This window comes from Cervus canadensis, chromosome 21 (assembly GCF_019320065.1).
Source record: "Cervus canadensis isolate Bull #8, Minnesota chromosome 21, ASM1932006v1, whole genome shotgun sequence".
Classification (NCBI taxonomy): domain Eukaryota; kingdom Metazoa; phylum Chordata; class Mammalia; order Artiodactyla; family Cervidae; genus Cervus; species Cervus canadensis.
In genome coordinates, this window is record NC_057406.1 from 46786278 (window position 1) to 46813309 (window position 27032).

The 27032-nt window shown below is 36.4% G+C and overlaps 1 protein-coding gene across 5 annotated transcripts; it reads left to right on the forward strand.

Moving 5' to 3' along the window:
* TMPO (thymopoietin) lies at positions 1-26431 on the forward strand. Of its 5 annotated transcripts, XM_043440086.1 has the most exons (9): positions 1-560; positions 8181-8307; positions 10427-10585; positions 15822-15919; positions 21490-21609; positions 21709-21804; positions 22215-22325; positions 23299-23387; positions 24148-26431. In XM_043440086.1, exons 1-9 carry the CDS (start codon positions 282-284, stop codon positions 24431-24433), a joined length of 1365 nt encoding a protein of 454 aa, XP_043296021.1. In that variant the 5' UTR covers positions 1-281; the 3' UTR covers positions 24434-26431. The 5 variants fall into 5 exon arrangements, with proteins under 5 accessions (XP_043296021.1, XP_043296022.1, XP_043296023.1 ...); XM_043440087.1 differs by lacking the exon at positions 21490-21609; XM_043440088.1 differs by lacking the exons at positions 21490-21609; positions 21709-21804.
* Positions 26432-27032: the final 601 nt, after the last annotated feature.

Sequence of the window (27032 nt, forward strand, 5' to 3'; positions counted from 1 at the left end):
GAGGCTCCTCTCCCCTGGCCGTGGTGTGTGGGCTGGGGTTGGTGCGGACTCCTGGCTTGGCCGCACTGGGCCGCACTTGTCCTGCAGGGGCTTTTGTGTCCGCCTTTGGCTCGGCTTTGTGTGCGCGGGTTTCCGCTGGGCTTCGAGGCGCCAGTCCCGGCCGGGAGCCGTGAGGCTCGGAGGCGGGAGCGCGGCCCCCCCCCCCCGCCCCGGGCGAGGAGCGAGCGCGCCGGCGTGAGCGGAGGGTGTGAGGGCTGCGGGGAAGGGGATTCGCCGCCGAGATGCCGGAGTTCCTGGAAGACCCCTCGGTCCTGACAAAAGAGAAGTTGAAGAGTGAGTTGGTCGCCAACAATGTGACGCTCCCGGCCGGGGAGCAGCGCAAAGACGTGTATGTGCAGCTCTACCTGCAGCACCTCACGGCGCGCAACCGGCCGCCGCTCGCCACCGGCGCCAACAGCAAGGGGCCCCCGGACTTCTCCAGCGACGAGGAGCGCGAGCCTACTCCGGTCCTCGGCTCCGGGGCCGCCGTCGCGGGCCGCAGCCGCGCCGCCGTCGGCAGGGTAAGGACGCCCGGCCGGGGCCACAAAGGCGGGCGTTGAGCAGTGGGCGCCCCCTCGGGCCTCGGCGGCGGGGCAGGCCCCCCACCCGCCCAGGGGGCCGGCCTCTGGGTCTGCGGACGCCCGACTCGGCCTCTTGGCCTCGGGCTCTGAGAGGGGAGGGGCCGGAACGGAGAGCCCCGAAGTTGGGGCCGCGGGGCGCGCGCGTCTTGGCCGCGGTGTGTCGTGGGATGTGAAGTTAGCTTTGCTCTCGGGTTGCGCGGGGACAGCTCGGTGTCCCTGCACCCCCGGCCGTCGGGAGCGGGTGGTGAGACCGGGACTTGCCCGTGCTTTTCGAAAAGCCCTGAGGAGGGGTAGCTCGAAACGGCTACAGGTTACGCTCGAGCGTTTTCCCGCTTTATTAACCGAAATGACTAGTGAGCGGGTCTCAGAGCGCTCCCTGGAGGGCAATTTGTGACATGCTGATATGTAACCAAATTTTGAAATAAAGAAATTCCCGCCTTTTTATGTTTCTTTGCGTAAGGAAGGCTTTTTGAACGGTTTGTGTTTTTCCTGTTTGGGTTACTCCTTTCTAGCACCAGGCTGTTTTTTGGCGGGGCAGCGTAACTCTAAATTCAGCAAACTTTTAAAAATGTATCTTTGAAAGACAGAGACGCTCAAATATTTCGAAGTCCTAGGTACTAAGGGTTTGGTTGTTTTTCCTTTTGGTGTATTTGCATGAAGAAAGGAGAGCCTTTGGAATTAGGAGAAATGTTTATTTCATGACATGCAGCTTTGTCGGTGTTGCAGTTTGAAGTATTTAATCCCGAATTCAGATTGGCTCCAGCAAATGCGCATTTTGTTTGGGAATAGTTTGGGTTTTGTTCGGTGGGTTTTTATGTGGTGTTTTGTTAGTATTAACGAGCCTGGTTGTCACTTTAAATCTTAAGAGGATATGGTTAAAACTGATTGGTGTAAAGTACAGTGCTTTGTAAAACATTAAAAGTGAAGTTTGAAGTTGTTGGTACTGATTAAGGACTGCTTCTTTCAAAGTTACTTTAACTTTAGTTTTAAAAAACTTATCCATTGTGTTTTCTGGACTACCCATATAGAAATAAAGGAAAGACACATGTAATAAACACATGTAGATTTAATTAAATCTTAAGCCTGGGCTTTAGAGAAATTGGAAATCTTACGCCTTAAGTCGGTACCTGGCATATGGTAGTGCCAAATAAATATTGGTTTGATAAATAAAAGTTCAATCTCAACTTGTTTCTGATGCCTTGTTTTTGTGGATTTGAAAAAAACCACTGTATTTCAGGAGAAGACATTTATTTTTGAAATAAGGAATATCCCTTACCTGTTTTTCCCCAGCCCCTCAGAAAATGAAAGTAATGTTTAAACTATCTTAGTAAAAATTTGGTTGAAAAATAAAATATTTTCCATGATTTAAAATCAGCACTTTTTTTAATCTTATATAGACTCATGTTGGTCTTCTGTGCAAAGGTATCATTCTTTTTTTTTTTTTTTTTTTAATAATTTTATTTATTTATGATTTGTCTGCACTGGGTCTTAGCTGTGGCACATGGGGTCTAGTTCCCTGACCAGGGACTGAACCCTGGCCCCCTTCATTGGGAGCTTGGAGTCTTAGCCACTGGACCACCAGGGAAGTCCCAAAGGTATCATTCTTGAATCATGGAAGTATTTGGTTGTATGTGTGTGATAGGATTATTTCCTCTTATTCTGATGATGATTTGTTGTCGACAGAAACAACCATCTCAGTTTTTATGTTCTTTCTCCAACTTTAGAAGAGAGTATGTCCCAATCTGACCTGTGTTTGGGGTATAAGAAGATCTGAATGTAAAAATTTTTAATTTCAGTTCAGTTATCCAACATTGTTGAGTTCCTATGATGGGCTCTTAACTACAGGAGTTTGTTTCCTGTAGACCTACCAACCACGGTAATTAATTTCTTGGATTAGCTCAGTAAGTTACCCACTTTATCCAAATTAGTCAGCACAATGCAAATAAACACACTTCCCAGGTAGCTCAGTGGTAAAGAATCCGCCTGCCAATTCAGGAAGCACAGGAGACTAAGATTCTGTCCCTGGGTGGGGAAGATACCCCTGGAGGAGGAAATGGCAACCCACTTCAGTATTCTTGCCTTAAGAATCCCATGGACAGGCTTCCAGGCAGGCTACGTCCACAGGGTCAAAAAGAGTCAGAGGCGACTGAGCGCACACACATGCAGATGAACTGAGTGAAGGAAAGTAACTTTTTAAAAGAACCTTTGTCCAGTAACGGTGTTTCTCAATTACTGTTTCAATCCTTATAGAGAACAACTGTATCACAGACATAGCTGTAAGTTTTCCCTACCTTGTGCATTTAAAACTCAGAAATGTGTACCCCGGGTTGGACTCAATGGTATCAACAACTTGAGAAGGTTAACAGTGGTAGTTGGTTAGCAACATCATTTTCTGTTTTAAAGCACATTAAGTAAAAAATGAGTTCTGTTTTAACTGAGGAGTCTGGTAGGTTTTTTTTTATTAGGCATAGGAAAAGCATTGAATTTATAAGAATACTGTACGCTATTTATAATTGGTATATAAAATTATTCTTTTTTATGCAATATTATTCCTCTTGTATATACAGTGTTTACATTCCAGTCATTGTTAACCCTATGTGTAATAACAATATAGAGTCAGGTGTGTTTTTTTGTTTGTTTTTAATTTTTGGCCCCACCCCGCAGCATGTGAGACCTGAGTTCCCCAACCAGGGATCCAGCTGGTACCCCCTGAATTGGAAGGCAGAGTTTTACCTCCTTGACACCCACTGGGGAAGTCCTTAGAGTCACATTTTTAAAAGAATATTTATAACCCAGGAAAAAGCCAAATTTAATGGTGAATTTTTTAACATTTTAAGACAAACATTAATGTGGATTTGGCCAAGGACATAGTGTATACCTTCAATTTAAATATGGGTTTATGAGGAATATGTTTAATTAAAGGAGTTGTTTCATTTCAGCCACTGCCATGAGCAGGTTCACTTGGTGTGATAGGACAGAATGTTTACATGTTCCAAATTTGGGTTTTGTTTTCTTTTTCCTAAGCTTTCTGTGTCATGCATCTTGACGATAACCAGTATTTTCCAGTGATGGAATTACCGATATTGTCGACAAAAATAAACATTTACAGAGTTGATGGTCTGCCTTTCAGTTCCAGGGTGTAAAACATTGTAGCTATTTGGGATCCAGGAGAGCATGGCATTTTTGAATGGTCTAATCTGTTGAATTATGAATTCTTAACAAATACTTAATGATATGGAGCAGAACAGTGAGGAGTATGTTATATAGTAAATGTTAAATCATGAATGGACCACGTACAGTGAGGTGTTAAGGGTACAGGCTTCTGATTCAGAATCACAGATTCAAATCCCAGGTCTGCCCTTATTCAGATGATCTCAAAGAACAGTGCCTATCAGATGCTCAACTTTCATGTGAAATAGGAATAATCTAATAACTATTTAGATTGAGGATTACATGAGGTTGCATTTGTGAAGGTGTGTAGTGCTCAGCAACTATAGCACATGATAGCTATTACAAATGGGGTTTCTGAATTTTGTTGCCTTTATTTAATACCAGAGCAATACAGTTTTACCATAATACATTCAGAATTGGATGAGGTAAGTTGTGAAAGTGATGCATACAAAGTCTGCTCAGGTGTTAGTATGCAGATTGCTTGAGTTAGCTGAACAATTTTGGGCTTCAGTTTCCTTTTTTGTAAAGTGGAAGTATCTGTCACATAGGATATTTAGGATTCAGTAAGTTGGGCTTCCCTTGTGGTTTAGCTGGTAAAGACTCCACCTGCAATGCAGGGGACCTGGGTTCGATCCCTGGGTTGGGAAGATCCCCTGGATAAGGGAAAAGCTACCCACTCCAGTATTCTGGCCTGGAGAATTCCATGGACTACTAGAGAGTCCATTGGGTCACAAAGAGTTGGACTCAACTGAGCGGCTTTCAGTTTCTTTCAAGTTAATACGTAAGGCACTTAGAACACAATTTGGTATTTAAATGCTCGGTAGAATCTGTTTTATAGAAATAATGTTATGTTAATGCTTCCTGGGTAACTCAGACAGTAAAGCGTCTGCCTACAATGCGGGAGACCCAGGTTCGATCCCTATGTCAGGAAGATCCTCTGGAGAAGGAAATGGTACTCTTGCATGGAAAATCCCATGAACAGGAGCGTGGTAGGCTACAGTCCATGGGGTCTCAAAGGGTCAGACAGGACTGAGCGACTTCACTTTCACTTTTAAGCATCTTTGCTGGTAATGGTAGAGATTTAAATGAGTGGCTCATTAGGTGATATCAGAGAACTTTTGGATTTTAAAGTTGAAAAAAAAATTAGAGATCATCTGGTAGAGTTAGGAAGAAACTAGAGACTGGTGCCTGGCACCTAATTGGTGCTTGGTATTTTTGACCAAAGGAAACAGAGATTGCATATTAAAGGAACAAAGCTCGTTGGAGGCAAAAATCTGTGCAACTAATGATTCCTTCTTCTTGGTTGAAACTGCTGGTTTGATAAACACGTATACTGTGCTACTTGGTAAATATGTATACTCACAATTTTTATATTCTCGTTAAATTTGATATTTCAGAGAATGGCATTACTTTTCTGGAACTTTTTTTCATTAAAAGTAAAGCTCAGGTGCCCTGATATGAACACCTGTGCTGTTTGACTTACCTTATGCCAGTTTATTGGCCCCTTACTCCAAATTTCTTGGTACAGTTGTAGTTTTTCACTGTTTTAAGAAAATGTAAGGAAGCTGGTTTCCTGCTTGGATTTGTTAAGGCTTTGTTCTTTTTTAATAAGAAATTGATTTTTTTTTCTTTTTCCCAATTATTTTTATTTGTTGGAGGCTAATTACTTTACAATATTGCAGTGTTTTTTGCCATACATTGACATGAATCAGCCATGGATTTACATGTTTTCCCCATCCTGAACCCCCCTCCCACCTCCCTCCCCATCCCACCCCTCTGGGTCATCCCAGTGCACCAGCCCCGAGCACTTGTCTCATGCATCCAACCTGGACTGGCGATCTGTTTCACACTTGATAATATACACGTTTCGATGCTGTTCTCTCAGATCGTCCCACCCTCGCCTTCTCCCATAGAGTCCAAAAGTCTGTTCTATACATCTGTGTCTCTTTTTCTGTCTTGCATATAGGGTTATCGTTACCATCTTTCTAAATGGTAGAAATGCATTTATGTGTGCGTATATATGCATTAGTATACTGTATTGGTGTTTTTCAGAAATTGATTTTTTTTAAGTAAGTGGCTAATTTCCCCTTTATTGGATGGCACTTTGATTCATTCATTCAACGAAACATCTATCAGGTACCTTTTCCTATGTCAGGTACTCTTTAATTTCAGATGCTTGGGTTACGATATGACAGTACTGCTGTTCTGTGTTATCCGCTTAAATGCTACATCCAAAATCACCTGAGCTACACATTAGAATAAAGATTCTCAGGTCCATGATTAGGACTCAGAATGGGGTAAGATTTTTAAAATATGGACAACTCTTCCAAAAGTTCTGAGGTCTTGATAACAGACCAGACTGAAGGACTATTGCTGAAGGAGTTTATCATCTGGAAAAGGTAAAGCATATGTGCAGATAACTAATAAAAACGAAGTAGTGAATGTGATGAGCACCAAAGACTGAGTTCTTGAGAACCTCAGGCTGCATCCAGACGTAGAAATTCATAGGTATTACGAGAATTTGAACATTCTTGTGGTTGGAGGAATTTTTCTCTACAAGTGATCTATACCTAAAGTATTTGTTACACAATGGAGTTTTTCTTCCCAATCTATTTGGAAAATTCAAGTAGGTTACAGGATTAGGTCTCTTTGTTGTTTTGTTTGTTTGTTTGTTTAAAGCCTTTTGTAAAGAATTCAAGGATTTGATATATAGAACTCTTAGACTCCAGGAAGCTATTTTGACATCAGATGTAGGTTGCTTGAGATTTGAGCTTGGTGATCCTCAGTTCAGTTCAGTTCAGTCGCTCAGTCGTGTCTGACTCTTTGCCACCCCATGAATCGCAGCACGCCAGGCCTCCCTGTCCATCACCAAATCCCGGAGTCCACCCAAACCTATGTCCATCGAGTTGGTGAGGCCATCCAACCATCTCATCCTTTGTTGTCCCCTTCTCCTCCTGCCCTAAATCTTTCCCAGCATCAGGGTCTTTTCCAGTGAGTCAGCTCTTCACATCAGGTGGCCAAAGTATTGGAGTTTCAGCTTCAACATCAGTCCTTCCAATGAACACCCAGGCCTGATCTCCTTTAGGATGGACTGGTTGGATCTCCTTGCAGTCCAAGGAACTCTCAAGAGTCTTCTCCAACACCACAGTCCAAAAGCATCAATTCTTCGGTGCTCAGTTTTCTTTATAGTCCAACTCTCACATCCATACATGACTACTGGAAAAACTATAGCCTTGACTAGACAGACCTTTGTTGACAAAGTAATGTCTCTGCTTTTTAATATGCTGTAGGTTGGTCATAACTTACGCTCTTTATATAAAGTTATTTCGCATTTTTATTTGGTTGAAAAACAAATTCTAGTACATGATCGAGTAATGCCTGGCTTTTCTTCCCCCCTCAGCATCATTGGAAAGTAAACAGCCCATACAACTTTATGATTTTTGCCATTTTGCATAAAATATTTCTAGGATACAGTATTGACTCTCCTGCCTTAAGTAGTAATCTGGACCTACAAATTGACTTTGATATTTGTGGCCATTATTTAAACAGCCATTTATATTCAGTACTCTGATGCTTTCTGGGATTACTGAGACATTTGTAAAGCTATTTGCCACAACCCTAAAAGGTAACTGAACTTTCACTCCCTTCCCCTGTTTAACCTTGGAAGTTTATTTAGTTTTTTCAGTAAATAATGCTGTTCCTTAAATTATTTTAAAAACCACCTTTAAATTTTTTTTCTCGGTGTTTGTTCCACATTTTTCAGCTAGTCTTAGCGAAATGGTCATGTAGATTGTGTGGCAACAAAGCAGTAACAGAGATGATAGGTATTCATGAAGTCTGATTTCCTTCATGTGTCAAAAAACTGGCTACTAAAGTCACTTGTACAAAAAGAATATCCGTTTGGGCTTTTTAAATTCCAGTATGCTTGTTTAAAAGCAATCATTTTTATACGTAACATGATTAAACCTTTATGGTGAAGTCTTAAAGTTTGCTGGTTTAAACTGTCAACAGTTACTGAAAAGCCAGTAGTAAATTGTTATTTACGAATATCTGAATGAAAATATTCAGACCCAGACTTTTGCTCTTTCGAATTTTTGGTGCCATCACCTCTTCTTAGATAGGTTAACCAAAATTGACTATTTTAACAGTAATAACTAAAATTTGAGTTACTTGCTTGGTTTGTTGGGTTTGTGTAATTATAATTGAACTTACAAAATGCTTTTGAATAAGGAGTTGCTTTTAAATCAAATCGCTAAGCCTTATTTTAGTATAAGTCAGCCTGAAGATAAATTTGCATGTTTATTATATGCAGTATTAGTTACATGGTAAATGAAAATTTCTTAATTTGGAGATTTTAATTAGGAATTGATAATTGGACTTTGTTTACAGAAAGCCACAAAGAAAACTGATAAACCCAGACCAGAAGATAAAGATGATCTAGATGTAACAGAGCTCTCTAATGAAGATCTTCTGGATCAGCTTGTGAAATACGGAGTGAACCCTGGTCCTATTGTAGGTAAGCTGATGAAGTTTCAAGTATCTTTATGAAGCAGTCCCCCAAATTGTTTTCCCCTTTTGTCTAGCAGGTAGAGTTTTTGTTCTAGCGGCCTGTCTGTCATTAATTATTTTTATGACCAGAACTTTAGTTTCCCTAAATATAAATATAGATGGGGGAAATAAAATTAGATAATTGAACTATATAATCTTAACTGTATAATCCTCAAGATTACTCTGTTGAGATGGTTTCGTTTTGTGCACGTATCATATTGCTTGGTGAGACATAATGGGTCTTTTATATAACAGTTGAGGAAAATCTGAGGTAACATAGCAGGCCAGGTTAATCCAAATCAGTAAGTTAGTGACAGACTTGTTAATATAACTCAAGTTATTCAATTCCCAACATAGTACCCCCTTTTAGTTATCATTAAAAATGAAGTTTAAAAAAATCTTGTCTTAATTGTAATTCAAGAAGGATACCTTAAAGAACAAACTGGAGAAAACTTGAAAGTAAATACCCTAGATTTTCATCATTTGGTTATTGTTAAGTCATTAAGTTTGCAAGGCTGATATGCCTTAATTTTGGAGGGTCTTGACAATAAACTCAAGATGAGAAAGTTCTATTTGATCTTCTAAGTTATAAAATTTTGAATACTGTAGATTTGTGAGTTTTTACCAATAGGTGTAGTTGCAGATAAGAATTAATGTATTGCTTCCAAATAAATGATAGTAAGTCTCTTGATATAATTATGAACAATGAATACACTTTTATAATATTAAAGGAGATCCTGGAACCTGTGTGTTGTGTTTCAAACATATTAAATTACATGTTGATGTGCCAGTTGTTTGTTTTTTCCCCAGCTTTATTGAGGTGTAATTGACAAACAGATGTTGTACATATATGGTGTACAGCTTGCTGGTTTAATGTACATTGTGAAATGATCACTGTGATCAAGCTAATTAACTCATCTGTCACTTCATATGGTTTTCTTTTATGTGTGTATGTGTGGTGAGAGCGAAGATCTACCTTCTTAGCAAAATTCAAGGATGTGATACAGTATTTTTAACTATAGCCCAAGCCACACTTAGATTTCTAGAACTTATTCATCTTGTATAACTGAAAGGTTAAGTATTTCCCCTTCCCCAGCTCTTCATCTTAAGACTACTTTTATACATAGCATTCTGAGATGCACATTATTTCTAGAAGACATGTTTATCATTTTATTCCTCTTATAGAAATCAGGGAAAGACATACATTAGTGTAAAACAAAGCATAACTATTTTTGGTTTTAGGTTGTCGTTGATGTTTAACTAAATTATTTATAATCAGTTTTATTTTGCTATCTAATTTGTATGTAATTTCTGTTTATAACACATTTTCCATAAAAGGTTATTTTTACTGCAGCAGTATATTTAAATATGATTTAACATCTTAAGTTTACTGTGTTGTGTGTCAAATATATTGAATTTTTTAAAACCTGACTTACAGGGCTTTTTCCATAACTGAATGGCCTTTTATAGGCATATTAATCTCTTAGAATTGTGGGATTTAAATCATAATAATTTAGAGTACTGTCTGTTTAATACAAACATGATTTTTCTACAAAGGCAAATACTATGGTGGCGCTAGTGGTAAAGAACCTACCTGCCAGTGCAGGAGATGTGGGTTCATTCCCTGGGTCGGGAAGACCCCCTGAGAAGGAAATGGCAACCCACTGCAGTATTCTTGCCTGGAGAATCCCATGGACAGAGAAGCCTGGTAGGGTGCAGTCCATGGGGTCACAAAAAGTCAGACACGACTAAAGTGACAACACTCACTACATAATACTAGAGAAATTACACAAAGTTCAAAACTTTTCACTCAGAGATACTCAGTCATACATGGCTCTTCAGTAGTCAGATGTTCTTAAGACCTAAATCAATCTATTGTGTATCCCATGCTACTAAAAAGAAAAAAACATTGTTATAATCATGTATTAAAATCTTAGGAAAAAAACCTGTTTTAGAAAATATTCTAAGCACTTAAGTTTAGAAGAAGAAACAGTGAAAAGTAACGTTTTAAGTTTCTAAAGATAATGTCTGAGCTGAATCTTAAATAAGACAATACAAGTAATAAAGCAAGTTCTGCCTTAATGCAGGAACAACCAGGAAACTATATGAGAAAAAGCTGTTGAAGCTGAGGGAACAAGGAACAGAATCTAGATCTTCTACTCCTCTGCCAACAATTTCTTCTTCAGTGGAAAATACAAGACAGAATGGAAGTAATGACTCTGACAGATACAGTGACAATGAAGAAGGTAAAATTTTGTGATGTTAATAAACTATATAATCAAAAAAATAAAAAATTTTCAGATTCATCAGATATAATAAACATGAAGATAAAATTTTAAGTAATATTACCAAGATATATGTAGATTTTGTTCCCATCATTAGTCCTCCAAGTAATTTGATTTAATACCTTTTGTTGAGAATTCTAAGAAACAGAAAAGTACAGATGTCTAATTTTTGTCATATAAAATTGCCAGGTATCCTTATCTTTTTTGCTGCAAAAGTCTCATCTTTCTAAGAGGAAAAAGTGTTACAAGTAGAGACAAAGTTTCCCGGCTTACCCCTTTCCGAGTAACATCTCCACAGAAGCAAGCTATCATTAATTTGATGCTTATCTTTGCAGCATATTTTTAAATACTTTTTCATATACATCTGTCTGTGGTATTATTTTGTACTTTTTAAAAAATCGGTGTGATATTGTGCTAAATCTTGCTGCTTGTTTTTCATTATTCTGTTATATTACTAAAATCTTTTCTTGATTTAGTACATATGTCTGGTTTATTTCTCATATAGCAGTAGTATTTACATATGGCATGTTTTCTCTGTTCTTTATTGATAAGCATTTAAATTTATAATTTTTGCTAGAAGTCTGATTTCAACACAACTATAGTAAACTTGACATTTTTTTGTGGGCTATTTTAGGGAAAATTGGCCATGGTATATAAATATTTTTCAAGTAGTATGTGAAATAAAAAACTTTTTAAAATTTATTGTATGACAACTTGACACTTATACATTTTTAATTCATATGACTTGTTTGTTAACTCATGACTATTTAATGACTCAAATTGCTTATATCTCTATAAGCATTGCCTGTCAGGGCACAATCTGTCAGATTGGTTGTTCTGAGTATGAAATATAGAGTCTTCTCCTTCAACACCACTATGTTAGCAAAGAGGCAAAGAGTAGAATCAGCTTAAACACAAGTAATGCTTAAACTTCCTGCCTCTTTTGCCTCTACAGGAAAGAAGAAAGAACACAAGAAAGCGAAGTCCACTAGGGATTTTGTTCCTTTTTCTGAACTTCCAACTACTGCCTCTGGTGGATTTTTTCAGGCTATTTCTTTTCCTGAAATCTCCACCCGTCCTCCTCTGGGCAGGACAGAGCACCAGGCAGCTAAGAAAGCACATTCTTCTAAGGGAGACCTACCTAGGGAACCTCTTATTGGCACCACCTTGCCAGACAGGGACCAAAAGTTAGCCTCTGGAGGTTGCTCTGTTCCCTCCAAGTCTAGCCATGATAGATGCTTAGAGAAAAGTTCCTCGTCATCTCCTCAGCATGAACTCGCTGCCATGTTGGTCTCTGCTGCAGCTTCTCCTTCACTGATTAAAGAAACCACCAGTACTTGGTATAAAGACACAGTAGAAAATACTTACTTTGGAGAGAAAAGTGGAACTCAGCCATTATGTACCAAGAGGTCCCATGGTTCAGGTCAGTCAGTCCTCTCCAGTGAGAGGAAAGCACTAGAAGAGTCTGAGCAGTCACAGGTAATTTCTCCACCACTCGCTAAGGCAATCCGAGATTATGTCAGTTCTCTATTGGCCCAGGGTGAAAGAGGTAGTTTGCCTGGGACTTCTAACTCTACACCCCTTCTCGATGTAGAAAATACATGGAAGAGAATTGGTGCATCTAATGTTCGAGAAACTGAATCCCTGTCTCCTCCACGAAAATTGCCGAGATTCAGTGAAAAGTCAGTAGAGGGAAAGGATTCAGGTTCCTTTGTGGCATTTCAAAACACACCTGGGTCTGAACTGATGTCTTCTGCAAAAACCGTTGTTTCTCAGTCACTCGCTACTTTAGGCATAGAAATGTCTAAGCAATCACAGCATGATAAAATAGATGCCCCCGAACTATCTTTTCCCTTCCATGAATCTATTTTAAAAGTAATTGAAGAGGAGTGGCAGCAAATTGATAGGCAGCTGCCTTCATTGGCATGCAAGTATCCAGTTTCTTCTAGAGAGGCAACACAGATATTATCAGTTCCAAAAGTAGATGATGAAATCCTAGAGTTTATTTCTCAGGCCACTCCACCAGCGGGTATTCAGGCAGCTTCCACTGAGTCCTGTGATAAACAGTTGGACTTAGCACTTTGTAGAACCTATGAAGCTGCAGCATCAGCATTGCAGGTTGCAACCCACACTGCCTTTGTAGTTCGGGCTCTGCAGGCAGACATGAGTCAGGCTGCACAGATTCTTAGCTCAGATCCTAGTTGCACGCACCAAGCACTTGGATTGCTAAGCAGAGCATTTGATGCAGCCTCATTCGTTTGTGAAGCTGCCTTTGATGAGGTAAAGATGGCTGCCCATACCATGGGATCTTCCACTTTAGGCCGCCGCCATCTCTGGCTAAAGGATTGCAAAATGAATCCAGCTTCTAAGAATAAGCTAGCTGTTGCTCCCTTTAAAGGTGGAACATTATTTGGAAGAGAAGTACTCAAAGTAATTAAAAAGCGTGGAAATAAACACTAGTAAAATTAAGAATAGAGATATCTGTGTAATCTTAATATGGGGAATGGCAGCTTTTCTAGGAATTTGAAATACTTTTATGCCAAAGTGTCAAACTTCTACTAGTTAAATTGCACTATAAAAGTAATTGCCTACATATAACTGCCTTTTTTAAAAAAGTTGCATAGATAGAAAGCCTGAGACTAACAATTTAAAGCTTTTCTAGATCATATTTTTTTCTCAAATAGTTGTTCCTATTTTAAGATTTTAAGATTTTCCTACAGCTTCTTAAGAAAGTTCCATTAACTAGATTATAAGTTGAGTCTTCATGGTTTAAATATTACTAAATATCTCTTTGCTTTCCAGAACTTATATTTTCTACATATTTTCTCTTCTCACTTGTATTGTTTTTGCTGATGTCTACAGTATTGTTCATAATATTCCAAATCAGTGCAACTCAAAGTGCCAGTCTACAAACTGTTACTTATCCACAGATAAGATGAGCGTGTATCAGAGTTTGAATCTAGACCAATGACAGGATTTATTTTTGAGGTAAACTTTTATTGAGAGAGAAAGACAGTGTGCTGACTTAAATTCCAGTGCAAACGCCTCATTTTTTCGTGGACTGGCAGCACACAGTTGGTAGACCACACTTTGAGAAATGCTGCTCTAGACCATAGGATTCTGGGATACTGCAGTCTCAGCATAACTGTGAAACTATAGTCAGATGAATTAAGAAAGATGGAACTCCTAAGGTGTATAGTAATTCATGGATGATTTGGCTTAATCCAAGCTTAAATTTTCAAAGCAAATTTAGTTACTAGTTTTTTTTGAGTTATAAGAAATCATACTGTATACCAGTTTCTATGTGTCAATATAAAGCAGTATATTATTCTTTGTTTTCATTTCTATGATTGTAAGATGAGAGACTCTAATTGTAGAGGCACTTGATTATTGAATTTCTTTGTATTTTTACGGAAAATAGTAGATTAAATATAAGCAAAATACAGTCTCTTGGGACTTACAGCTATTACTATATTTTTAGACTAACCTGTCCATCTTTGCAGCTTTCTGGGAGTAATTTTGTTATTTGTCCTTTGAAATGTACATGTATACATGTACCTACTAAGTACTCTGATTTTTTTAAATGTATAACTGTAGAATGCTTCTGCAAATTCAATAAAGTTGTTAAATTGGAACAGTTTTGTGTGGTCTCCACAAACATGTTGTATGTGTGTTTTATTCTTGGAGTTGCAGCAAGTTAGATATTTGTGGATGAACATGCCTTTTCCATTTCTTCATAGAAACTCACCTCACATTCCAATGGTATAGCTGAAAATATTCAGATTATTATTTTTTTTTCTATTTGAGGACCATGGGTTTTTTTTTTTAATTGAAGTATAGTTCATGAGGATCATGTTTTTTTTATCAGCTATTGAAATTTAAGTTTGTAAGAGAAATTAGTCTGTAACCAGATAACTAGTTTGTGTAACCAATTTCTGCTAACTACTGTCGGGTTCTTTACTTCGTGCTTTCTAATTCTTAAGATTCTGAGTTAACGGAGAGAAGACTTTGTTAAGGATTGTCCCATAGATAATAGAGCCGTTAATAGAATTACTAGGAAGTGGGGGATGGAGTTGATACCTTAATCCAAATAAGGATTGAACTATCTAAACTGACATGGTAAAGGAAAAATCACTGTTTATATTTGGGAAACTTGCATGTAGACTGGAGTGACTAGTACTAGTCTAGATAGTTAACAAGCCACATAATTGTCTTGACTATTTTTTAGCAAAACCATTGACTTCATGAAAACTAAGGTTTTAAGCATTGACTCCATTTCTGTCTCTGATAAGAAAGTAATTAACTTTTTGTTAATAGAAGTGACAACATTAATTTAGTCATACTGAGGAATGGCCACAAAAATATGGAAGCTAACTAAAATTTTTATCAGTCTCTTGAAAAATCTAGCCCCTCAAATGGTGGTAAAATCAAGACTAGGAGAATGGGATTTTGAACCATATAAAAGATACATGTGTTTGAGTTGTTATGGTAGTAACCATCATGGTGATATGCTTAGTAACATATATACACTATCTTCTCTTCAAAGAAATGTTACTTTATTATGGAAAGAAGAAGTGACCTGTGATTGGTTGTACTTTTCTGTGAACAAGATAGCTCCTTGAGAAAGAAAAAAAGTCATGTCTGACTCTTTGCCACCCCATGGACTGTAGCCTACCAGGCTCCTCCGTCCATGGGATTTTCCAGGCAAGAATGCTGTGTTAGCGGCTTGATACCATACAAGTTTTTCTCATTTTTCAAATTCTTTATAGCATCTTCCCTTCCATATTCTAAATTTTAATTTAAAAACCTTTGCATAGTAGTAATGCACTGCATCGAAACAAATGGTAACTATGCCTTTTAATGTCCTTTTCTCACTTCTAAATTGTTTTCAGTGAAAAGCCTCTGGAATTTTACATTGTTTCAGGCTGTTAGTCACAGGGGGAAAAAAAGAGTAAACAGGAAGAAGTGGTGATCATATTATGGAGTGGATGACATTAAAATGGAATAAAATAAGAATGAGAAAGAAAAGTTTTTAAAGACAGATTTTGCAGTTAACCAGTTTGGGTCTATTGAGATAATACCAATAGACTTGTTTTACATACCAGTGAAACTAAAAACCAGGGTTCCAAATAATGTTAGGATGACACAGTTTATGATCTACTTCAGAGAGTAACGGTTTCTCCAATGTTATTTCCAGACTCTAAAATAGAGCTCAAGCTTGAGAAGAGAGAACCACTAAAAGGCAGAGCAAAGACTCCGGTAACACTCAAGCAAAGAAGAGTTGAGCACAATCAGGTATCTTTAGCTTTATGATCACTGTATTCAGGTGTAAGTAATCTGCTACAACACTCATTTGCCTGTGTCCCTGCCTGTAGTTAATAGTTGACACCCAGGATCCAGCACATTCAGTAATAAAGTGTTCATTAAATGACTCTGGAAATCTAAACTTTGTGTGTTCTGTCGTAGTGTATCCTGTGTTTGCTGCTAAAGCCAAGTGTTTAGTAAATGTCTCATTTGTGTTTGATTCTGTGCTAAGCGTGGGTCAAGTCAGTCATGTTGCTTTAAGTCACACATCCTCAGTGGAAGTGTTATTGATTTCTTAAGCCATGTGTCTCTTAGTTTGATGTAGTTAGGTTGAATTTCAGAACTGTTTGTTAGCAACGAGCTTAGTGACTGTATGGACAATGTATAGAACTTTGAATGAAAGAAGATGTTGTTTAATACTGAACAAAGACTGGAATAAATATTTTGTCCTCTTATCTGTTATTGCCAGGAAAGAGCTGCAGGGGCACACTGAAGAATAAGGAAATAACAAAGAAAGAGAAACTAGGAAGATCTGGTGACGAGCACCGAAATAGACAGACATGGAGAACTTTGGTCCAGTTAATGTAGCAAGATGGTTTAGTGCTAACAGGAATGCATTGACTTGTCAAATACCGGGTTAAAAGAGGTTGAGGTTGGGAGGATGGTATTAAATATGGTTCAAGGGGTAATTGTTTGACTTGAAGAATCTAAATCAAAGGACAGGATAGATAGTGAAAGGTGAGAGTAAATTTAGGAGATGGCAGGCAGGATTTAGATGATGGCTTTATTATACAAAATTTAAATTGTATAGAAAAGTAGAGGAAAGAGTGTATTGACCATTCACAGAACCTCAACAGTTAACATTTTACCAGTTTTATCTTCATCTGCACCCTGCAGCGTTTTTAGTTTTTTTGGTTTTGTTGTTTGTTGCTGAAGTGTATTAAATCTCCAACCACCTCTCATTTCACACATTAAAATGTCAGTATTTCAGTATATATCTCTAAAAGATAATAGCTAGATTTTATTTTTATTTGGAATGATAGTGGCATTGTGTGTGTGTGTGTGTAAATCATTCCTTCATATCTGTTCAAAGCTCTATACATTTTTCATACAATCACCTCCAGTTTCAGAAGTCTCTTTTATGATTGAATTACTCAAATCAGGTTGCATACAAACTCCACATATCACTCAGTGTTTTGGGGTTTGTCTTAAGTCTGTAGCTATTTCCGCTGTAACTGTTTTCCCCCCTCCATTTGGTGCTGAAATTAGATTAGTTCTCTACAGAGTTTCTCACTTTGTGGATTTGGCAGATTGCTTCTTCAAGGGTCATTCTTTTATGCCCTGTATTTCCAGTAGACTGGGAGTTAGACTTTTAGTGGGGCTATGCAATAGACCTTTCTGTAATGATGGAAAGTTTTGTATCTGCTATTCATTAAGTAGCCACTAGCCACAACTACTGCTTGGGATGTGACTTGTGTTTTTACCTATATAACTAGAATTCCTTCATAAAGAACTTCCCTTTGTGAATTGCTTAGTTACTTTGAAATAAAATTCATGTAGTAGAGCCAGGATAACTGCTTACATGCCTTTTATTTGCCTGTTTTCAAGTTAAGTGCCCTAGTCATTTTGAAAGGTGATCAATAATATATTTTTACTTATATGGCTTTTTTATATTTGATATATGATCAGTTGCAGTCATTATTTTTTTCATGTTCAAATCATGCCGTCCGTAGCTGCTGGGAATTACTGAGTTGGTTTCTCTCTTTTATTGACCCCATTTGTCTTTGATAATTTCTTGTTTTCTGGCACAGTAAGAAGTCCTGGGCTCATATATATTTCCTGCCTCTTATAAGTCAGTCATTTTTTCCAAAGAATTCCTAATCCTATTAGTGGAAAATATTATTTGGAACCTACCTACAGCCTGGATGCCAGGGAGTTCTTTGCTGTTGGATTGTCATTGTTCTGGGCTTTCTCAGTGAGTAGAGCTCTTTGCGGCCCCGTAGACTGTTGCCTGCCAGGCTCCTCTGTCCATGGAATTCTCCAGGCACGAATACTCACGTGGATAACCATTCTTCCCGACCCAGAGGTCGAACCGAGGTCTGCTGCGTTGCAGGAAGATTCTTTACTGTCTGAGCCACTAGGGACGCCTGAGTAGAGCTAGGAATACTTATTTTTAAGAAAGAGAAAACAGGTCATGAATTTCTCAAGTTTATGAATGTAGGCTATTTTCTAGGTCTTCAACTTCTGACTCTCTTCTCTTACGCTCTGAGTATCTTGGTTCTTAATAGCTTCTTATGTAATCTTCACTATGTTTCTAAATAACAGTATTTACTACTAATAGTAAAACTGCTAATTACAGTTTCAGATTGGGGGCAGTTTTCCTTATGCCAAGGATATAAAATCAAAATATTATGCTTAAAGTCACTTGAAAGAATTTTTTTCTCCCTTTATGTTTATTTTTAATTATTGAGAATATATCTGGGCAAAAGAAGAGTCAAGAAATCTGGCTTCTATCTTTGTTCCTTCTATTCATAGGTTACTATTTCTATTAAATTCTGGTTTATATTCTGTTTCTTTTTTAAAATACAGGTAAATAATACATTTATCTCTTTATTATTATTGCACTCACCTCCTTATAAAGAAGACAGCCTACACTGCACGTTTCTGTCTTTCTGTTTTTAATCTGCACACATATCCTGGGGAATCGCTTCATAACAGGATATAGTAGAGCCATCCTCCTCATTGCTTTGTACCACTGCATGGTATTGCATTTTATGCATTTACTGTAATTTGTTCAATCACCAACTTTCCTTTTGGTGGATATTGGAATTGTTTTCAGTTATGTGGTGTTCTGAATAATGCGAAGGTGAACCAACGAACAGCCTTTTTACAAAATGTGTTGTTTCTTGTTTTAGTCAGTTTATGAAATCTTAGAAGTGAAATTACTGGGCAGTTTTTCTAGATGTTAGTAAATTTTCCTGTGTAAAAGTTGAAGCATTTTCCATTCCCACAAGTACTGTATGGGAGTATTTTTCTCTCCTGGAGGAATATGGTGCCATTTTTGCTTTGTTTTTTGATGTTAATATGAGTAACTATATTGGTCATGTTTTACCTAAATCAGTAGTTCTTAGTAAGGTGGATTTTAATTATCCTGGTTATCTTTTTTATAAACTAGTTATAAGTTTGTTTAGAGCTTGTATTTTCACTGAGAGGGATTTATATAGCCTCCTTTAATAACCTAGTTCCTGCATACTCATGTGCCTCAACTACCTAATGTTTTCTGAATAACTTTTTACCTGGTAGATTTTTTGTTTGTTTGTTTCTTCCTCCTGTTGTCTCCATGATAAATTGACCACTTTCTAGAGAATATCTTGCTGTACATAGATGACATTACAATCCTTACTTTGACCACAGAGCATATAGCAGTCACAGTAACTACTAATTTTACATAACGATGAGTTTTTTTTTCAGTCAGTAATCATTTGGTCCATCTTACTTGAAGTAGTTATAATACTGAATGTATACTTCTGAAAGTCACTTGTTTCATAGTGGATTCTGGTAGAAAAAAATTTTCTTCAGTCTTCAGAGTATCTTTTCTGGTTGTGTGAAAGATAGTTTTCTGTGAAGATGATTACTTCTAAATTAGATAGTGATAGTCAAGAACTAATAAAAATTGGTTGACAGTCCTCAAGCAGAGAACTTAATAAACCTGATCCAGAGAAAGCATAAATGATTTATAGTGAAGAATGTCCTTCCTTTCCCTGTTGCCAGCCATTCCCACAGGCAACCAGTAAGCTTCTTGTGTTTTCTTCCAGGGAAGAAAATTTAAAAATCTCTAAATGGAACTTGGCCTTTACTGTCAAAGATAACTAATTTTTAAAATGTAAACTTTTTTTGGTATAAACTGTAATAGTTTCAGTAGATGTTTGGTACAATTTTGATGAGATTATTTCAGTTATTTATTCAGAATAAAACAAATGGAAAGTCCTGGAATTTGGTAAATAACCAGTTTTAAGGGAAAGGGATGTTTCTTCACCCATTTACCTTCATGATTATAGGTAAAATATTTGGTCTTTTTAAAGTACTCTTATTTTGTTGGCCTTGAGCAGTTAATTGATCATTAAAGAGGTAGCAGTGTTGGATTTAGTTTGAAAAAAATACTTGACTTTGAAATGCATAAGAAGTCAGTTACATGTCTTAAACCAGTTATTCTCAACCCTGGCTGCAGATTAGAATCCCTTTGGAGCTACAAAATTTTGTTAAACCCAGGCCACTCTAGAATTCTGACTTAATTGGTCAAAGGTGGGGTTGGGGCATTTGGTGTTTTTTAAAAGCTTCCTAGATGATACTGTGCCACCAGGATTGAGAACCTCAGATTAAAACTAGTGTTCCATGCTACTCAGATAATCAGAAATTTTAACTATTAAGAAGCATCTATGGAGAGAGGAGCCTGACAGGATACAGTCCATGGGGTCATAAAGAGTCAGACACGACTGAGCGACTAAGCATGCACACACACATTATAGATGTGTGTCATTTGTTTACAGATTTATCTTTTGACTGACATTGTTTACATTCAGCAGATTTTTTCCTATTGATAATAGGAAAAGAAACCCAAAGATTCAGATTATGAGTCAAAGGGGAAAAGTCAGTTCCAAATAGAGATAAATACAAAACCGGGTGTGTGAGACAAAGTGTGTGTACCTTGTGGTGTTTTGGTAGTAATGCTTCCAGCCAAATGAACTTACTTACTGGATGACTGTTCTTGTCCCAAGATAAGAGTAAGATATATTTCTGTCTTTAAAATTAGTAGACACTAACTTGGATATAAAAACATCAGTTATCTATATAAAATATTAGCTTGAAAGCAAAAGTGACAATTTAGGCATATTCTAATATAACTAATCATTTATGGGCGTCCCCTAGTTAAAAGAATTTAGAAGAATCCTCTGGTAATAGAGGTTTCAAAGTTGAATAAGTTGATACTTGGAATGTAGACTCTGAAACCTTACTCCAGAGCTACTGAATCAGAATCTACATTTTAACAAAAACTTCAAGTAGGGGCACTAATCTAGTGCTTTTCACATGATTCTATTTAGATAGTCCTAACCACTCGATAAGACTAATGTTTAATCTGTTTGAACAATTATAAAATTTATATTTTTTTTTAAAAGGAAACTAACTTATTATATATAACAAATGACTTTCTTACAAGTCGTGATCAGTCTGCTTTTTGGTTTAGACAGCCAGAGATGCAGCTATGATACTGGAGCCATATAGCGAACAAGTCACAAAAGGAGCCAGTGATAAATTGATGTGTCCCCCCCCACTTTTATTATAATATGTGAGCTCCTATAGTTGGACTCTACCATATATTCAGTGTTTTCTGGTGCCTGCATATCTGTTCAGTCATTACGTTTAGTGTTACTTGGAAGGCAGAGCATTATTTTCAAATGCTGGCATTTAGAAACTCTAATGGATTCTTAGTGTGCTAATATGGCCATCATTATTAAGGTTTTGATATTAGAATATGACTTTTTAATGTGTCGATGCTTGAATAGAGCTATTCTCAAGCTGGAGTAACTGAGACTGAATGGACAAGTGGATCTTCAAAAGGCGGACCTCTGCAGGCATTAACTAGGGAATCTACAAGAGGGTCAAGAAGAACTCCGAGGAAAAGGGTGATGCAAGGCTTACTGCCTAGAACTGGGTTTTCAGATTGGTAGGGTCTTAGTGGTTATTTTATATTTATTGTTTTTATTTTGTTTTCAAACTAACAGGTGGAAACTTCAGAACATTTTCGTATAGATGGTGCAATAATTTCAGAGAGTACTCCCATAGCTGAAACTATAATGGCTTCAAGCAACGAAACCTTAGTAAATATGTTTCATAATATACAAGTGGTATTCTTTGTAAATTACCCTTTAATTAGAATTGGGGAGGTGGTAAATTTTGACAAACTTCAAACTTAAGTGTCTTTAAGCATATTTTAAATTCATTTCCCCGATATAATTCTGAATTTTAGAATTTTTCAATATAGCCACTTAAATATATATATAATTCATTGTGCAAGAATCCTTAGTGTTATAAGGATACTTTTTTGCTAACGTGTTTAAAGAATGATAAGGCTTCGTTCACATATGAAACACTGAATAATTATTTTAGGTTCTTATGCCTAAATTTTTATTAAGGGAAAGTTTCAAATATTACAAAAATCGACTTTCTTTTAACGTTGTCTTTGTTTTGTTTGGATAATTCTGAGTCTGAATAATTTGAATCTTGGCAGGTTGTCAATAGGGTGACTGGAAATTTCAAGCATGCAGCTCCTATTCTGCCAATCACTGAATTCTCAGACATACCCAGAAGAACACCAAAGAAACCATTGACAAGAGCTGAAGTAAATGAATAAAATTTAGATCGATGCTATCATTGATCTTTTAATGAAGAAATATTTATATTTGTTTTTTGGAGTGGGAGGGAGCGGAGCTTTCTTAATTGGGTGGGGTGTGTGTCTATATGTGTGCATATATTATCTTGAAGGCATACTTTATTAGTGACAGTGAAAAGTAACTAATAGAGTATGACATGCTAATACTATCCTCTTGCTACTATGTGCCTCTTTAAGTTCCATTTTTCAAGGGAGTGGTTATTTCTGTGCTGCTTCTAATATGTCCTCTTTGTTAAAATGGATCTGAGTTGAAAGTGTTACTTGGGCTATGGGGGAAGCTATACTATCTTTCATTGAAAGGTCGGGTAATGGGACTACAGTGCCTTTGTATAATACTTGAATTAACTCTTATAAAATTAAGCTTTAACGTACTAACTGCATGATATAATAATTTTAATGATTCTTCATCAAAGATTGTTTTGATCTGGGCATAACGGTACTTTAGCAAAGCAATTGGGTTGTTTAAAAAATTATTTGTTTCTTAAGTTAGGAAGATTGGATTGACTGTAGTTAAAAGCATGTACTAAAATTTGTTAAAAGATCTATCTTAATTTTATATGTTCTATATTTGATTATTTGTTTTATTACAAAATTAACAGGAAGAAACAATATACATTTAATGCTAATGAAAAGCATCAGAGGGAACTTAACACTGCCATATTAGCTGTTGAATTTTATTTTTTTGTTTTTGAATGTGTGATCCCCATTACAACATAAGCATATCTTCACATTGAGGAAATTTGAAGAGAGCTTTGGAAATGCATGGATAATTAAGCAATAATGAATTTATAAATGGCAGTTGTAAAAGTTGAATAGATTTAAGTGCATTCTGTTCTCTGTAACTTCTGTTTAAAATTATGTTCTAATCATTGTGCATTTACACTAAATTTTAACTTGTGGTTGTTTGTTTGTTTCTTAATAGGTGGGAGAAAAAACAGAGGAAAGAAGAATAGAAAGGGATATTCTTAAGGAAATGTTTCCCTTTGAAGCAGCTACACCAACAGGAATTAGGTATTTACATACACTGAAACAAGTATATAATGTATTCTATTAGGGCATTTTTATTTATTTGTTCCCACTTTTATTGAAGTATATTTGACACGTTAAAATTGTATAAATTTAGGGTGTACAACATAATTATTTTATATATTCATGTATAATTGGAATTTTAGTTCTTCACAAAATTATTGTGCCTCTATTCTCAGAAGTAAAATGTTTTTTCTGGGAGCTCTTTAATTCTTCTAAGCACTAACTGGTTCGTATTCTCAAAAGTTGAGTCAATTCCAAAATTAAATTTGTTAAGCTGAAGGGTTATCAGTAAATCAGTTTACCTATTATTTAATTCTTATTTTTAAATCTAAACTGAAAGCCAACAAGAAGGAAATCAGTTTTATTCCTGAGTATTTCTCCGTACTTACTAATTGAAGAGACTGCTTTTAGATATCTGTTGGATTATTTCTTCATGGGGGAATCACAACAAAACCACCTTTATTTTTTCCCTCTTAATCTCGTAAATATATTAGCTCTGAAAAACCTTTAAAAAGACAAATTTAGTGACTATTTATAATATTCTGAATAATTATTTTCTAATAAAGCATATGAATCTAAATGGAAAATGTATAGAAGTTTTAAATAGGTCAACTGATGACAGTTTTTTACTGTTACCTCAAAGACTGTGTTTGGAATTAGGAGTGATAATGACATTTTATATTATTTAGGTCATAACTTTATCTAATATTTATTTTTCTCTTCCTCCTTTCACTCCCAACAGTGCTAGTTGCCGCAGACCAATCAAAGGGGCTGCTGGCCGGCCATTAGAACTCAGTGATTTCAGGATGGAGGAATCTTATTCATCTAAATATATTCCTAAGTATGTTCCCTTGGCAGATGTCAAGTCAGAAAAGACAAAAAAGGGACGCTCCATTCCCATGTGGATAAAAATTGTGCTCTTTGTTGTTGTGGCCGGTTTTTTGTTTCTGGTCTATCAAGCTATGGAAACCAATCAAGGAAATCCATTCTATAAGTTTCTATCTAATAACTCTAAAAAAGTCAACTGAATGAAATGTCTTTGGCACATTCAACTTGGTCTCCTATTTTTAATAACTATATCAAAAAAGCATTTGTGTACACTTGTTGACTCAAGAACAAAAAAAAATGTGATTTCACCTCAATAAATGTAGTATTCCATTGAAAGCAAGCAAGATATATAAATGGACTTCATTTAATGTTTTGGAACTTTGGACTAGTAGGAGATCACTTCGTGCCATATGAATAACCTTTTTTAGCTCTGGAACTTTTTTGTAGGCTTTATTTTTTTAATGTGGACATCTTTATTTCTTTTTTGAGAAAAATGTATATTGTTTTTGTGTATTTGGGAAACAAGAAGGGCAAAACATGGCAGTATAATGTGAAGCTACACATTTAAATACTTTGAATTCTTACAGAAAAGATTTTAAGAACTACTCTCTACTGAATAAAAACTAGAGATATGGGAAATGTGAGATTCAGTAAGAGAAAAAGTAACTTGGGACTCTACTTTTTGTAACTGCAACAAAGTTTGATGGTGTTTATGGGGGAAAGTACCAGGATAATCTCTTCTGTAACCTTTCTCAATAGTAATGTGTTTGTTGTAGCCCTATTGTACTCCCTTTTTAAAAGATAGCTAGTATCATGAATGTCCTCCTTCAGTAAGACCCATTTAAATGGCATTGATTTTAGCAGGAGTCTGTCAGTGCAACATATGTGTGTTCTAGAGAACTGTTAGCTGGCTGTACATGTTTTTAAAGACTGTTTGGCTAGCTATAAGGCTATAATTGGAAACTTGTACTTTTTATTTACAGGATGTATATTCTATCAATCCAATTTGTTTACCAAAATACTTTTTAGATAAATAAGTGTGTGTGTGTGTGTGTGTGTGTTTAGAAGTTAGAAATTTTAAACACCAGTCTTAGTTTCCATTTGGATTCATTACTGAATTATCTTCTGTTACCAAAAACAAATTTTGCCAAGGTTTTTTGCCCTATATTTCCCAACATAATTTGATTTGAAAGTGCAAAAAGGATGTGCTTTTAAGCTACATTGCAAACTTTCCTTGGATACACAGTAGTTAACACATAAATTTATAAACTCTGAAATTAAGGCGGGCATTATGATTTTTGTTTACTCTTGAAATGGTTAATTTTATCCTTGTGGTTGATTTATTTTTTTAGCTAAAACTTACCTCATGTATAACTTTGGTAAAGTAGTGGGTAATTGAAATTTCTATAGAATCAAGTAAAACAAAAATTTTTGACTTAACCATTTGTTTCAACTTTACAGTCATTGACAATAAAGCACATTAAAAATGTAAGTTATTTTTAAATATCATCTGAAATAGATACTTTTTAAAAAGAAAAAGCTGAAGATGTATATTTAGATCAGCACACAATTTTGATTTGCATCAGCCCTTGTGTGACATTTAGCTTTTAGGTATTTTGTAGACATTTTCCACTTACTTTGCAATTGACCAGGAACATTTGCAGGTCTGGTCTCTGCAAAGGCAGTGGGAAACTTACTCTTAGGTGAGAAATGCTTGCCTCTCCAAGTAAAAGTATTTTGAGATGAGCCACAGAGGAGTACGTTTTATTCAGCGTTGCCTCTATACAGTAATAGCAGTCTACTTTTACTTACTTTGTTTGAAAACTATGTTTCCCATCTTTTGTTTATAATTAGAAATTGCGAGAAGCTGCATTTAATGTTCAGAAATGTGGGAGGATAAATCAGACTTAACATGTATGTGAGATCAGTTTTCTAGTAGAAAAGGTATGGTCCAAACTAGCAAAAGTAGGACCGGGTAAAACATGTAGTCTTTTTTTTTTTTTTTTTTTAATGTGTACTTGGTCTTTTGTCTGTGTCTGTTTAATTCCACTAGAATAAATGTGTCCTTGATGTAAATGCAAAGCATTTCTTCCTGATTAAAATTGTAGATGTAGACTTTACAATATAATTCAATAATAAAAAAGTAATTAACCTCTAGTTTTGTCATTGCAATAAATACTTTTTCAAATAGCACAAACTGTAAGGTTTCCTGGTAACATTTTGTATGTGAGATTTGTGTATTAATGAATTTTAGTTCTCATTTTAGTCTACTCCTTATATTTTGCTTCTAGTTGTAATGATCTGGTCCTCTTGTTCCTAGGTAAGCAGTGTATAGCTATTATACTCAGAATGATGTAGGGAAGCAAACTCTTGGAGGTACCTCTCACTCTCTACATACAGCATTTTGCAATATATTGCCTTTATTTTTTTAATGTTTGATTTTATTTATTTTCATTTATTTTTATTAGTTGGAGGCTAATTACTCTTGATGTCTCATTTCTCTTCCATTCATGTGGTCAGTTTGTCACTTTGAATTAACAGTCACTGAGGGTTATTCAGAGTTCACAGAACATCTTTCCACCAAAGATTTAAGAAGAATGCGAGGAGACATAGAATCTTTAGTGTGGCGGGACTCAAAACAGTTTGGTTCTGTTATGTTCTGGTGTAAAATCATTAGTTGAACTGACACTTCATGACATTTATGCTGTGTTCACAGCTCTTTGAAATTGCTTATACGATTTTACTGCCCACTTGAACAAATATATATTCAGTGCCTCTTCTGTGCCGTGTGAAATGTTT

Excerpts from the sequence above, each read along its gene's own strand:
- TMPO (XM_043440084.1), top strand. The coding sequence starts at position 282 with ATGCCGGAGTTCCTGGAAGACCCCTCGGTCCTGACAAAAGAGAAGTTG. Across the intron at positions 8,308-10,426 it reads GAACCCTGGTCCTATTGTAG|GAACAACCAGGAAACTATAT; the intron begins GTAAGCTGATGA and ends GCCTTAATGCAG. Across the intron at positions 10,586-11,579 it reads ATACAGTGACAATGAAGAAG|GAAAGAAGAAAGAACACAAG; the intron begins GTAAAATTTTGT and ends TTGCCTCTACAG.